The 14,896-nt window shown below is 50.6% G+C and overlaps 2 protein-coding genes across 18 annotated transcripts in view; one reads left to right on the top strand and one right to left on the bottom strand.

The window, feature by feature from the left end:
• Window positions 1-704: 704 nt before the first annotated feature.
• TP53INP2 (tumor protein p53 inducible nuclear protein 2) overlaps window positions 705-14,896 on the top strand; it is a 28,062-nt gene continuing 13,870 nt past the window's right edge. Inside the window, exons 1-6 of one of the 9 annotated variants that reach the window (XR_006200483.1) lie at window positions 705-1,001; window positions 2,303-2,489; window positions 6,227-6,401; window positions 6,806-7,094; window positions 7,683-8,074; window positions 9,509-11,055. Coding sequence is in view for 7 of the 9 variants with exons in the window: in XM_042931164.1 (XP_042787098.1) it covers window positions 895-1,001; window positions 2,303-2,489; window positions 6,227-6,401; window positions 6,806-7,094; window positions 7,683-7,935 (1,011 nt within the window). In the remaining 2 variants the exon portion in view is untranslated. The other 8 variants (XR_006200484.1, XM_042931164.1, XM_042931165.1 and 5 more) reach the window with 8 other exon arrangements.
• Window positions 12,146-14,896, bottom strand: part of NCOA6 (nuclear receptor coactivator 6) — a 108,105-nt gene continuing 105,354 nt past the window's right edge. For all 9 annotated transcript variants that reach the window (XM_042931154.1, XM_042931157.1, XM_042931159.1 and 6 more), the window contains one exon: window positions 12,146-12,713. In XM_042931154.1, coding sequence (XP_042787088.1) covers window positions 12,670-12,713 — 44 coding nt within the window. In that variant the 3' untranslated portion in view covers window positions 12,146-12,669. The remainder of the gene's footprint in view (window positions 12,714-14,896) is intronic.

The following is a 14,896-nucleotide window of genomic DNA, read 5'->3' as shown; positions in this document are numbered from 1 at the left end:
CCTACACCAGGGTCCAGGATCCAGGTGAAGATTCCTGTACCAGCCACCCTTCTTGAGCTGTAAATGCTGAGCTTTTGATTGGAGTCTACTCTGCCAGTCCCAGCATAGGCTGGGTGGGGGTAGTATATGGACAGAGATTACGCCCTTGGGATGCCAACCATCCATTTAGGAACACACACACACACACACACACACACACACACACACACATTTAGTCATCACTACTTCTTGTTTATTGAATAAATGACTGTCCATCAAAGTAGCTCCAGACACATGGGTGGGGAAGGCTACCTGGAGGAAGAAGGTGTGAGTAGAGTCCTGAAGACAGAAAATATATGCATTCACAAAGGCCTGAAGAGGGCATTCCAGGCAGGGGAAACAGCTTGAGCAATACCACAACTGTGGGAGAGTGTTAAGGAGACAGGAATTTGGCATTAGCACAAGGTGCATACAGGAGAAGTGGGGATGAAGCCGGAGAGAGCTAGGACTGGTTCATGGAAGGCTGAACAAATTAACAAATGCTGTGTTAAGGGGTGTGATACGTTGGGAGCCACAGAAGTTTTTAGAAGAGGCAAATGGTGTGATGAGAGAGGAGTATTAGGGATTATTTCATTTAAGTCAGCAAGGAGGTCAAGAGAGGATATGAAGTTAGCAGGAAGTATATGCAAAGAGCAGAGGTTCAGGGTTGCACAGAATGACACTTTGGGGACACCACTCCAAGGGCCAAAACACTGCTGCTCCTCCCCCCAGAAGCTTCTGGGTTTTATTTCCTGGCTCCTCCTAGTTGCTAGGGCTGAGGAGTCCCTCTGGAGTTTCAGACTAGGCTGGGGCAGGATTTTATCAGCAGAGCATGAAGCTCTGGCCTAGCTCACTCCCTGCCTCCTGTTGGGCCAGATGGGCAGCTCTCAGACCCACCCCCACCAGCCCTGCTCTACTGAGAGAGGACCCAGAACCTCCAGCCCTGGAGATTCAGAGGATGTGTATTTGTGGTCTCACCTCAGGTATTTCCCAGGCCATTGGGAGAGACAGGGTCTAGAACATGGGCTTGGTAGAATCCTGAGGGTAGAGAATTTGAAAGAATCTCTAGATGCTTGGACATGTTAAATTTGACAGAAAAAAAAATTGAGGCCCACAGAGGTAACATGACTTCCTTGAGGCCACACAGCAAGTTTGAGGCAGTCAGGACTAGGCCTGGGTTTCCCTGGGGAGGCTGAAGCACTCTGGGGTTTGGACAATCTGATGCATGTAGAGAGTGAAGAGGGTTGGGGCCAGGAACTATGGTTTCAGATCCTGGTTCTGCTATTTACCATAGCTTCGCAACCTGTAGGAAGTCAGGCTGAGTCTGTGTCCTCAAATGGAAAATGGGGAGAATACTCACCTTTTGGGGTTGTTGTGAAAATCAAAACACATATAAAGTGTTATAGAGTACAACTGGTGCCTGGCACTCAGTGTTTAGTAAATGTCAGTTAGTGGTCTGGCAGTGGCAATACTAGGTACTCAATAAATGTTTGTTGAATGCATAATTGAAAATTAATCCACATACTAACAGTGAGATTTGTGAGCCTGTAAGTTCCCCTGTGTGTAAATCAGACCTAATAATCCTTGTCCTGTCAGCCCTGGTAGCAATGTGGATTAAATAAAGCATAAATGTTCCAGTACAGAGCCATCTCCAGATGGGCTATTCAGTCCAGGGCATTTCCTTTTCAAGTCCCATTCTGAAAACCTTCCCGTCAGCTGAGCCAGTTCCTCTACATTCCCGGGTGCTCCCCTGGAACCACGGAAAGGGATGTCCCTTACCTCCCAAGCCTGCCAGGCTGAGGAAAAATAGAGCGGGGAAAGCAGAGAATGTGAAGGGGTGAGGTGAGAGAATAGGGAAGGTTGATGGGAAGAATGGACGTGCACGGACGTGGAGTTGAGAAAAGGGTACGGATTAGGGGACTTGGAGAGAGGATCCCTGTGGAAGGATATGGGGGACAGTGGGCTAGGTGAGGGCGCTAGGGCATATCCAGGAAATGCAGAAGATGGGGATCTCGTAGGGAGTGGGGACCGTCCTCATCAAGAGGTCTGTAGGTCTCCCTTGGAGCTAGGGGTCAAAGAACTCAGCAGTGGCCTCTCTGGGAGGCCCCCCGAGGCTCGGAGTCGGGAAGGAGCCACTATCCAGCGGATCGTGGAGGGGGTGGGGAGGGGGGATCCGAAGCTTGCGATTGGCCACCGCTCCGCCGCCGGTGACGCTAGGCGGGCGGGCTCCTTTGTGACGTCACAATCAGCTGTTTGAACGTTCCAATTTGTGCGGTGAGCCCAGCAGCGGCTGCACAGTCTCTAAGCCCCGCAGGCGAGCGCAGCAGCCGCGAGCTTCCAAGCCGGAGCTCGGCCGCCTCCCAGTCCAGCCCCGCGATGCAGCCCGGCCTGTGATCAGCGCCGACGCCCGGACGCTCCGCCGTGCAACTACCTCAGAGCCACCCCACCCGCCGTACCTCCCCCTCCCCAAGGTGAGTCCAGACCTGCTTCGGCCCAGGGGGGTCCCGCGTCTCTGGACACGCCCCGAGCTCCCGGCTCCCGGGTCTTTGTCTCCGCCGGCGGTGGCCGGGCTGCATTCCCATCTTCCGATTGGCTGCCGCACGCTGGTAGACCATGACGTCTCTCTATTTGCATATGACATTGAGACGTCACCAAGGCCGGCACCGCCCCCCCGGCTCGGGTCGCCTGTCCTCCGGTGACCCGGTAAGCGCTGGGTCGGGGCTTGGCTCACGGATGAGGAACGCTGAAAGGCAGCAGGCCCGGAAGGGCCTCGGCAGTTTCCTGGGCTAACCCAGGTGCTGTAGTCAGGCCCCTGATCCCCTACTTAGGTCCGGGCGGCGCTGCTGGCTGTAGGTTGGAGTTCAGAGGCAGCCCAGAGCTCCACTTCTAGGTCGTTGGGGGGGCAGCGCCAGATGGCGGAATACCCTCTCTCCAGCTCCAAGCTCTGCACCCCCGGGGACTACCAAGCCGGAGTCTGATCTTCCTAATCGCTGTTGTGTGCAGCGCTTTAGAGGATGTCACTCCCAACCCCCAAACAAGGGGTCTTGGACTCCATTTCACCGCAGAGGAAACTGAAGCACAGAGGGGGGAAATTGTTTACTCCAGGTCATGAAACTAATTAGAGTCATACCTACTGAGTGAATGATAGATGCATTAGCCATGGCACATGCCTAGTAGGAACTCAATACAAGTAACAAGTTACACATCCTCCTAACACTGGGGACTCCTCCACCTTGGGCTCATTGCCATCCAAATTTTATGGAGCTCTTAGGTCCCCTCATTCCTGGATCTTTTTCCAGGAGGCCTCTGGAGACCTGGTCCCCTTTTGTGGCCCTGACCCTCACTCTGAACCTTGGAGACCCAGAGCCCAATAAAATTGCTGCATCAAAATTTCTGACCACAGAAAGGTGAGTCATTGGCTGCCTCAGGGTGTCTCTGGGGCTGATGTTGGGGTAGGATGGAGGGTGAGAGTTCCCTGCTTGGCCCTTTATTACCTCCCCAACCCCTAGCATTGTCAGCTGAGAAGGACATGACCTGGCCTAGTGCTGGTGATTACTAGGCTTGTGCTGTCCCCTTCTCTGCTTACAGAGAGGGCCAGGAGAAGGGAGTAGGAGAAGGAGAGTTCTGGCTTTCCAAGTGGATGGGCCCAGAGACTGGGCCAAGAGTCCCATCCCAGCCTGGGCTTTGCTAAAGGATGGGTGGGGTAGAAGTGGCTTGGGGCTCAAGAGCTATTCTGGGCACAGCTGCTGTAGTTATTAAAGGGAATGGTTCTCCCTGGAGCAGAACTGGGAATGTGAGAACCAGGAAGCTGGCAAAGCTGGGAAAGCAAATCTGGGAGGCTCCCCCAGTGGTCATGAGAGGGGGCGGGCACTGGCTGGCTGGTGCTGCTGTCACTCCTGGTTCTGTCACTTATTTGCTGTGTGACTTCAGGCAGGGAGCTTCCTCCCACTGAATCTCTTTTACCTTAATCTGTCTATAATTTGAGGAGATCCCCAATGGGTTCTGGTACACAGTGGGTGCTCTGGTAAATGCATGATGAATCTTGGTGTTAGGAACTCTAAACCCTTTTATAGCTGGGCAGAGGGGTTTTGAGGTGAGCAGTAACTTGAAAAGTTCTGACTCCTCTCTGACCTCCCTATCTCCCCTGCCTCATTATATTTTTGGGTGATTGTTTGCTGAGGCCTTCAGCAAACATCCATCCTTCGCTGAATGTTTAGTGTCCTGGGACTAGACCTGCCTGGCCACCATCTAGTGTGTGTCTTTGGATAGACTGATTTCCTCTGATTCTCAGGTTGTAAAATGAGCCAGGTGAATATGATGGCCCTCACCAAGGCTCCAACCTTCTCTTCCTTCAGGAGGGGCCAAACTTTCAGGATTTTGGTAACTGAATCACTGACTCCCTATGGCTGACAGACAGGTTGGGATATGTGGCTTGTATCAGGCAGACACTAGTTGGGGGTGCCCAACCTTTTTATTATAATCTCTGTAGATTTCCCACCAGAGAAGCCAGCACCCAGGGAATACTTCTGTCTGGAGCCCACTGTGGGTTTGCAAATGTGGAAATACTCTGTTTATGGAGGTTGGATGATTCTGTGGCAAATGTGAAAACATATCCCAGAAATGGGAGGGATAGCAACAAGCATAGAAATAACTCAGGTGGGTTAGCAGTAAGTGTAGACTGCCTCCAGGGAGTAGAAAAGTAGACTTGCCCCCAGGGAGTTCTACAGGAAATGTGGAAACATCCCTAGAGGAAGGTGACATGTGTCTCAGTAGCAAAATGGTTGACCATCTTCAGGGGATAGGTGAGGAGGCTCAAGCTTTGGGACATCCAGGGGACTCCTAGCCAGCCCTAGTCCTAAGGCAGGCTGAAGTGGGGAGAAGGGCAGGTCTATAGCCACCTCCTTGACATCTCTATTCCTGGAGCAGGGGATCTCCTTTCTTATTTTCATCCAGGGAAGGGCTGATTGAGGGGTTGGGTCCTGGTCCTACCCTCATTGCTCATCCTTAAGGGCTCCTGGGGTTTGATAGGCCCTCCCTTCATCATTACCTCCCACTGACCTGCTGTCTCTCTGAGGCCAGGCAACCTGATCTTCCTCCTAGCCAAGAATGCTGCCCTTGAGCAGGAGCTTAGGTATAGAGGGTGAGAGGGGGGAGGGCCCATGGGAATAGGATCTTAGAACCTCATCTGACAGACACAGATGAGAGCTGTGCAATCACATGGTAGCGGTTCTGTGGGATTTCTGCTAGCCAGTACTTTACAAGCCACACAGGCTCAAGTAGTGGTTCCTAATCTGGGGGGTCAAGGAGTAATGTTAGGAAATCATGATGAAAACTTCTTCCCAGAAAAACACCCAGGTCACCAAGTTAAAACTGTCTAATCCAGAGAGATACCCAGCAAAGGCAATGGAGTATAGTGATTGGGGGTGCTGACTCTGGAATCTGACTGTATGGGTTTAAATCCAACTTCTGTGTCTTATTAGCTGTGAGACTTTGCACAAGTTACATTACCTCTCTGAGCTGCAGTTTCTTTACCTGTAAAAGAGGGATAATAATTAGACCCACTTCCTAGAGTTGTTGTGAGAAGTACGTGTGGTAATATAGGTAAAGTGCTTAGCACAGTACCTAGCACATGAATGTTAGCTGTATTATGATAATAAGTAATCACAATATCAGACAGTTTCTTCCTTGCTTGGAGAACTGCTATTTACCCTTCAAGGTTCAGCGTGGATGTCCAACCCTCTGGAGACCTTTCCTGATAGAGTCTAGTCATCTAGTCATCACTCCTTCCATGCCCCTAGAGCATGCAATAATGTTAATAATTAACTAGTTGATTATTTTACTGAACGCTTACTCTGTGCCCTGGTACGGCTCTAAGCACTTTGTGTTTAGCTCATTTAATTCTCATTAGAGCCCAGAGGAGGATACTATTATTAGCTCGTGTAATTCTTATAAGGGCCCAGAGGAAGGTACTATTATCACTGGCATTTGATAGATGAGAAAACTAAAGCACAGATGAGTTAAATAACTTCCTAAGGTCACGCAGAAAATAGAGAAGCATGAAAGCAGGTGGACTTACCAGGACACGCGCACACCGCAGAGTTTCCCCACACATCCCTTAGAGCGTACTCTCACTATGCTCTGAGGGCTGGGGGTGATATCCCTAGCCGGGAGTCGGGTGGGCGCTGTGACTCCTCTCTGCACCTCCCAGGTATCTGCACTGCCGCTGGGCGCCCCCCTGAGACCGTTTCACTCTCCCACCATGTTCCAGCGCCTCACCAGCCTTTTCTTCAGTACTCCCCCGCCCCCCGAGGACCCCGGATGCCCCCGAGCCTTCGTCTCCGAGGAGGATGAAGTGGACGGCTGGCTCATCATTGATCTGCCGGGTGAGGCCTGGGTCGGGGGGGCCAGGACTCTGATTCCTGGGCCTGTGATGGGCAGGTGGCCGAGCTGCGGAGGGGAAGGGAGCTACTAGGGGATTGGGAAGCTCGCCTGGCCTCCCGGGCAAACTGGGGCTGAGGCAGTGACTGTGAAGGCAGGGTAACAGGGCCCCATCCCATGCAAAGCCCGGGCCATCTCCTGGCAGCTCAGCGTTGGGGCCCACACCTCATGTGCCTTAGGGCAGCTGGTCGAGACTCCTGGCCCATGGGTGCCCCGTGGGCGCGGCAGGCGGGGCTGCGGGTCTGACTAACGATGCCCTTTCTCTCCCCGCCCCACTGTGTCCGGTGTGTGTGTGTCCCTCCCCGCTGCGCCCCCTCCTCCGCATGGCTACCCCTCCCGCGCCCCGTAGACAGCTACGCGGCTCCACCCAGCCCCGGGGCCGCTCCTGCTCCCGCAGGCCGCCCTCCGCCCGCGCCCTCCTTGATGGACGAGAGCTGGTTTGTTACCCCTCCCGCCTGTTTTACTGCAGAGGGGCCCGGACTCGGGCCCGCCCGCCTCCAGAGCAACCCCCTGGAGGACCTCCTCATCGAACATCCCAGCATGTCCGTTTACGTCACCGGCAGCACCATAGTGCTGGAGCCTGGGCCCCCTTCCCCGCATCCCGACGCTGCCCTGCCTGACGGCGACCTTAGCGAAGGGTGAGCGGGCCGGGAACGTAGCCTGGAGACCTAGAGAAGCGTGTCTGGGAGGCAAGGGTCCAGGCCGGGAGGCTGGGGGAAGCGCGCCCAGGAGCCCGCCCTGCGTCGAAGGCGGGGCCTTTAGAGGCGTGTCTTCGTGGCAAAGAGCGGGGACAAGGCTAGGGGAGGGCCTGAGGGTAAAGGGGCGGAGCTTTAAGAGAGGGAGCAGCCTGGCTTGTTGGCCCCGACAGGGCTGGGGAGAAACGGAGCTCCGAGGCTTGGGGCGGGTTTGGCGGAGGGGCGAGGCCGGAGCGCCGGAGGGGTGGGGTTTCCAGAGGCTAGCTCGGAAGGTAAGGACCGAATTGGAGGTGGGAGCCGAGCCTTCCCTGGAGTCCGGTTTAATCGTCACAGGGGTTAGAACTGAGGAGGCGTCTCCAGGCTGGCTCGGAGGAAGGGCTGGGGCCCACAAGAAGGGCACCGGGCGCCCTGCTAAGAGCAGAGACCGCATTGCGCCGGAGCGAGGGTGCGGGGACTGGGTGGGCGGTGCCAGCGCGCCTCTCCGCCCCGGGACCTGTCCGGCCCCGACCGAGCCCTGCTCTGTCCCCGCAGGGAGTTGGCGCCCGCCCGTCGCGAGCCCCGGGCCCTGCACCACGCCGCCGCCCCTCTGCCGGCACGGGCTGCACTGCTAGAGAAGGCGGGCCAGGCGCGGCGGGTACAGCGGGCCCGGCAGCGCGCCGAGCGCCACGCGCTGAGCGCCAAGGTGGTGCAACGGCAGAACCGCGCCCGCGAGAGCCGTTCGCGCCGGCCCAAGCATCAGGGCAGCTTCGTCTATCAGCCATGCCAGCGCCAGTTCAACTACTGAGGATCCGCCGGCCGAACCACAAGCGCCTCGCGGACCCCGGACCCCTGTCGGGCCCCTCTGCCGCAGCCAGTGTGTTGCGCGAGGAGCGCCCTCCGCCCACCTGGGTTGGACACTACAACCTCCCTCCTCCTTGAGAGAGGTGGGGTGCTAGCCCCCTCTCCCACCTCCCTCGATTTTCCCACCACTGATCCTCTAATCCGCTTCTGAAGCCCCTTCTGCCCACCCTCCGACCCCATGCCTGATATCTAATCCTCCATTTCCTCCCCCTCCCTTGACATTCCATCCTTCCTTCCTTCTCTGCTCTCTGTCCCCATCTCTACCCCGACTTCCTCTTCATCCTTGCCCTCCGTTCCTGTACCTCTGGCCCACTCCTTCCACTAGCCTCTTCTCCCAGACCTAGCTCTTTTCTCTGCCTTCAATTCCTACTTTACAGCCTCACCTATCTCATGTTTGGCATTACACGCATCCCTGCCCTTATTCATTCCCAGTAATTCCCTCCCAAACGGATAGGGGGTGGCGCTGAGACTAAAGGCCTCTGCCTTTAGTCTCCCCCCCCCCCTCTCCCCTGGGATTGGACTCCTTGGAGTTGTTTAGGCCTGTAAAGGTAAAGTATGTGGAATAGGACTGTGAGATGTGAGTTAGAAGGAGAAGTGGAGGGAATCAAGGGTAAGACGCAGCCTACTGGAGATGTAGACAGGACATACAGGTTAAGAACCTGTGGGGAGCAGGGCACCATGGGAGCTGGCCCTGTGCTTGCTCAGTGGCCAAGCCCTCCTCTTGGGCTTGAGCCTGGAGTCTGCCCCCAGTTTTTATAATCCCATTTACCATATCTCTCCTCTGAAATTCACTCCTCTGAACGCCTGAGTCTGAAGGGCTTAGTACCTTGTTGCCCTACCCCCAACATGTCACCCCAGGAATAGAGGCTGGGCAAGGCCCTGCCATCCTGGCCATATGTTCACGTGCCCAAGGTGCTAGAACTAGTTTAGGAGAGATGCAGGCCAGAGGGCTTCTAGGCAGGGAAAGTGCACACTCCAGAGTAAGAATGCAGGGGAATGATGCTGGGGAGGACAAGCTGTGGGGTGAAGCCATCCCAAGACTGACAGCTCAGCCTTCATGTTTCACCTCTGGCCTTGTATTTCACTCTGCTCAGGATGGCTAATAAACACTCCCGGGTAGGAAGCCAGGAGCCCCACTGTCCCAACCCCCAAACAGTCCCTATCCAGGTTCAGGGCTTCCAGGGGGCCTCTCATTTTCTCCCCCAGGGCTCTCTCCCTTTCTAGTCCAACGGGGAGAAATGGGGGCCCTATGGTTACCCTCCCCCTCTCCAGTAAGCAACTGGAGGAGGGAACTTGAATCCCTGGGTGAGACCAGCGGGGTCACAGGCAGACAGCATTCTCCTTCTTATGGTGGGAGTGAATTTTGGGCTCAGTCACCAGCAACAGCTTCTTGGGATATCCTGAGTTGCTTCCCTTTTCCTCTAAATGTCCTTTTTTAGTGTGTGCTTTCTTCCTTGACACTTTTAAGATTGCCTGTTACATACTTACATAGGTCTTCCCCCTCATTCCAATTCCAGGTTTCTAGGCCTCACAGCCAAGCTGAGGCTTGGTTGGAAAACTCTGTAATCTCATGACGGTAAAGGCAGCTGCCCTCCCTGATCTTATAGCCCCAAGGGTCGTGTTGGGTATATGGATAAGGGAGGGGGTAGCCCCATGGTTGCCAGGATGGGGACAAAGGAAGTTCCTGTTGGGGTCTCCTATCCAAGCCAAATCTACAGTAAAAGGAGATCAAAGTCCCTAAGCCAGTCCACTAGGGCCCGAGTAGTTACAACCTTGCTTCTCTTATCAAGGTTCTCCTTCAGTTATAAAGAGTTGCTTTTATTCTTTCAGCAACCCAGTGGTCACTTCACAGCCAGCTTAGGGTCTCCCGCACTTCCGAGAGCTTAAGCTCCCTCCAGCTCTTCCTGCCTACTCCTTTGCTGCCAGCTGGGGCATAGGCTCAGTTGTGAGCAGTCCCCATGATCCTTCTGGTGTGGAGGGGGCGAGCAAGTTATAGGACATTTGGCTCAAATTTCAAGAGACTCCTTACACATATTTCTGGAGGCTCCTGTAGTTCTAGAACCCTCCAATGTCATCACCTGGCTGGTTGTAAGGCTCATATGTTTTTGTACTTTCCTACAGATTTGGTAGCATTTAAGTGTGGCAATATTTTAATTGTGTATAGATTTCTATGAACCAACACTACTCAGTCTCCTGCTAGTCTGATTCCTGAAGCATCAGACCTCATCATACTGTATTGACTGTGTATGTGCCTTTCACCTTGAGCATGCTTCAGGATTTTTTTTTAAACCACAGAACTTGAATACACGAGGGAACTAGAATTCATAAAGTCCTATGCAACCTTAGACAGGAGGGGGTGAGAGAGTCTGTCGTGACTGATGTTTTCAGAGACCCTGGAGAAGTTGTATTAATTAATGTCAATATTACTAGCACTTTGCCAAAACTAAGTATGTCAGAGAGACCCCTGTTTCTACAGTAAGACCCAAGTACATCAAAGGGTGACTTACAGTAATTCCCCAATATGTCTGAGTGCTCTCTTCAAGCTGGTTGTCACTTTCCAGCTTTTGCCAGTTTGGCCCTCGCAGGGTACCATGTGTGTATGAATGCAGTTTGCTGCTGTTTGGGGGTATGCCTGCTCCCCACCCCCCACCTGGAACCCTGATCAATTTGTTCTGACCTAGAATGTCTTAGGTGCAACAAGAACCCCACTAGAGCTCTTGGATGCCTCCTCAGATCCATGTGGCTTTATGTGAGGGGACTGAATGCAGACACACCATAGCCCCTAGTATCTTCCCTCTTGCCCTGCCACCTAGTTCTAAATGAAACCAACAAGTTGAATGAATCCCTCTTGGATGTATTTTGAGACTGGCTGAAATGAGGCAACTCTGGTTGACCATGTTGTGACATGCTGACAGACTCAAGGACACAACCACCTCAATCCAGTCATGTGGCATGCCTGTGTACGTGTATAACAGGATTCTGATTGTTAGATTTTAATGTTATTCCTCTATGGGAGAAAAAAATTAATATAAAGAAAAATAAATAAAAATCTATTTAAAGCACATTATGCTTTCTGTCTGTATAGAGCTAAAGTAGAAGCAGCACTCTGCAATCTCAAGCACAGTATTGGCATAGGGATTATTATTAGGCTGGCTTTGGTTCTGGTTGTGTGTGTCACATACAGGGAAGGAAGAGGGAAGATGAGCTTGCTGGAAATAGAACCAGACAATTGTGGGGTCTGACTCATAAATAACTACTTTCAGAGGATCCTTATAACCCAAGACATCTATAATGACAATTGAAACACAGATGAGAATAAGCATGACGGAGTCATGGTCTCAGGCATTAGGTTCTGGCAAGGGCAAGGAGAGACTGCAGGGGAAGGGATGAGTCTGTGTCTAGCTGTAGAAGACACAGCAGAAGGCAGAGGCCCAGACCAAGACAAGGACAGAGCCCTAAGCATCAGAGTTCACTGAAGGTTGAGAGTAGGGTGGGGGCAGAAGCAGCAGGTTTGGAGTCTATAATTTTTAGGTAGGAATTAAGCCAGGAAAGGGCAAAACCTGGGCATATTGATGAGAAATCACCCCTAAGCCTAATGTAGATGAGAAACAGGGTACCCAAAGGGCGGAAAAGTCGTGGACATCTTTGAAGTATACCACACAAAATGATCACTTTTATTTGGAAGCTACCTGATCTAACCACAGAACTGAAATGAAGGTGGAAAGCTGACCTAAAGTGGGCTAGATTCTTGATGCTGTTACAAAGAATCTTGCTGGTTAGTCTGTGCTTATCTGTTGAATGGAGGAAATGTTCACAGTTGTTTTGAAGCAATCCATCCTGTCACTGTAGAAACATATGTAAGAGGTGGAGAAAAAGTGCATCTGAGTTACTGATGGCTTCCTGTCCCTAAAAAATTCTGGGTGGCCTTTGATCCTAAGTTGATTCTGTTATTTGCATCCAAAACAAATTTGACCAACATCTATCAAAGTGCCTGGTACAGTGCTGAAACACTGAAACAGGCTAGTTTCTTCAAAGTCAGTATAGTAAGGACAAGGTGGAATTATAGTTTACAAAGAAGGCTGTTCCTATTCATCTATGGTCCAAACAAAAAGTTTGTTCACCCAGTAATCCCTTGCCAATAACGTACATTTATGTTCTAGGACAATGACATTTATTTAACACATTCAATATTTCACATTGTACAAACCCTTAGATTCTCTTTATTCACTGGTCCATTTCTACAACAAATACATCCAAAACACTATATAATAAAATTATTTACAACATTTCCAAATGAGAAGCTTCTTTTTGCTCCCGCTACTGCTATTCACACACATAACTTCCACAGCACAATACATCATTAGAAGATCTAAAAATGCTCACCCTGTACTCTAGGCTGCTTAGGAAATGTGAAAACTAATAACATAGTTGCATTAGCTCCTCTCAATACATGGCAACATTTTAGAAACCTTGAACTTCATCTTGCAACACCAAAAAAGGGTTCAACAACTCTGCTTTCCCCATTGCACTTTATGAAACAGGTTGCAGGGACTAGGAAAAGGGCCGCTTTATTAAAATGACTAACTGTACAGAAATGGATTTTAAAAAGTCACAGCTCAAAATTGCTTTTTGTAAAATTCACACACATTTACAAGGATCAAGTCGCTGTCCAGCTTGTTTACTTGGATTTTCTTCTCTTGGATTGCACCGCACTGGTTATGTCTGTCGGGGGAAAGAAAGGACATGCTCAGCTGAGGCAACTCTTTATGGCAGTGCTGTTTAGGCAGTCCACAGGAAGCAGGGCTGGCCGGAGTGGGGTCCTACTGGACTCTGAATAAATCTAAGGTCCTCAAAAGGAGTGCTCAGTGTGGAGAGGGTGTCAGGCCTAGACCTGTAGAGTAGGGCCTTGGAGACTTGGGACGTAGGGTACAGGTGGTGGGAAATGGAGCACACATAAGCAGTTGGAAAAAGAGGCAGGGGTGGGGAGAGCATCTGGAGCTGGGCAATTAACCCCACAATCTCCATCACCAGTTCTTATCACCCAGTGAAATGACAGATAGAATGAGTGCTTTTGGTGATACATCCATGAGTGTTGCTACAAGCAAGTGAGTAAGCTGTGCCAGAGTGCAAAGAACCAGCCTCTGGATCCCTTTTGGAGCCAAGCCATTATTTTTCAGTAAGCAACTCTTTTTGCTGTACTATAATCAAAGTCTCTAAATAGTATGATCATGATCCCTGGTCAAGTGTCTACACACAGGCATAGAAGCAATTCAGAGCAAGCCACAGCCTGCTCTGAGCCCAGGTGAGCCTGCAGGCTTCATGGAAGAGGTGGGACCTGAGTGACTTAAACACAGAGAACAGTGGCATAAAGGGAATAAATGTGTTCCTTTCATTCCTCTTTTAATGTCTTCAATCAACTCAATCTTATTCCATATTTAAACCATGTTTCTCAAAAACTTTTCCACACATAAGTCTTCTACAGCAGAGTACAATGAATAGCTTAAAGCTCTCCAAATGTAAACATTTCTTTAAAATTTTATACTGATCTTAGGGGCGCCTGGGGGGCTCAGTCGGTTAAGTGTTTGACTCTTGATTTCGGCTCAGGTCATGATCTCATGCTTCATGAGATTGAGCCTTGTATCAGGCTTTGTGCTGACAGCATGGGGCCTGCTTGGGATTCTCTCTCTCCTCTACCCCTCCCCCTTGCTGTTTCTCTCAAGATAAACATTTAAGAAAAACAAAATCTTATATTAAATTCACTCTCATTCTTCATGTTGCTCCACAGATCTTTTGGTCTTAATATGAAAACAATATTTTAAAGGTTTATTATCTTTTTAAAGGTTTATTTTATTTTCATTTTTGAGAGAGAGCACAAGCAGGGGAGGGGCAGAGAGAGAGGGAGATACAGAATCTGAAGCAGGCTGCAGGCTCTGGGCTGTCAGCGCAGAGCCCAACGCAGGCTCGAATCCACAAACCGTGAGATCATGACCTGAGCTGAAGTTGGATGCTTAACTGACTGAGCCACCAAGGCGCCCTGAAAACAATGTTTTAAAATTACTTCCCATCAAGGAGAAAAAAATATTTTCTAACACAATAATATGTAAGATGAATCAGTTTTATTGATTTCTGGAAATTAGGATAAATAAATTTTCTTTTCTTTTCTTTTTTTTTTTTTTTTTTTTGAGAGAGAGCAAGTGAGCAGGGGAGGGGCAGAGAGAGAGGGAGTGAAAGAATCCCAAGCAGGCTCCACACTGTCAGGGCAAAGCCTGACGCAGGGCCTGAACCCACAAACTGTGAGATCATGACCTGAGCTGATATCGAGAGTTTGACACTTAACCGACTAAACCACCCAGGTGCCCCTAGGCTAAAGTTCCTGATGCTACATGTTAGATTCAGTGTTCTAAGAATTTTTTTTTCTCTTTTGTATCATATTTTGAGAGCACAGACTTAAGATGCAGATGCAAAAAGCAAAAATGTTGCTGTTAGCTATAGTAATTGCTAGGAAGTAATAAGGCTCAATGACTTTCTGAGAAGTGGCCTGTGTAATGTTTTAGGGCTTCTGTTGGTGAAAATTCCAGTGTGTATATATCTTCTTGCTGGAAGGTCACGCTGCTTGTGCCATGTGGTACGGTCAGTCTCTCTGATTTACTCCATAGTCTTTTGCTAATCAGACAGTTAATCTGACAGGATGTTGATAATGGTGTTCTTTAATTCCATGAAATAAACTAAGAGTCTCACACCCACCCCAGTTCCCTATAATCAACTCCCAGTCCAGCTTTCAAGTTTCCTTTTCACTGTAGCAAATTTGTCATTTGCAGGAAAAATATACAGGGTTTTGTCTTGATGGGGTGTTCATTCTTAGAAAGATATCTGTTAATTAGGCCAACTTTGGGAGCCTCTCTTTG

The sequence above is a fragment of the Panthera leo genome, chromosome A3, assembly GCF_018350215.1.
Source record: "Panthera leo isolate Ple1 chromosome A3, P.leo_Ple1_pat1.1, whole genome shotgun sequence".
Lineage (NCBI taxonomy): Eukaryota > Metazoa > Chordata > Mammalia > Carnivora > Felidae > Panthera > Panthera leo.
The sequence above is the reverse complement of the archived record's forward strand: the minus strand, read 5'-3'. Positions and strand labels throughout refer to the sequence as shown.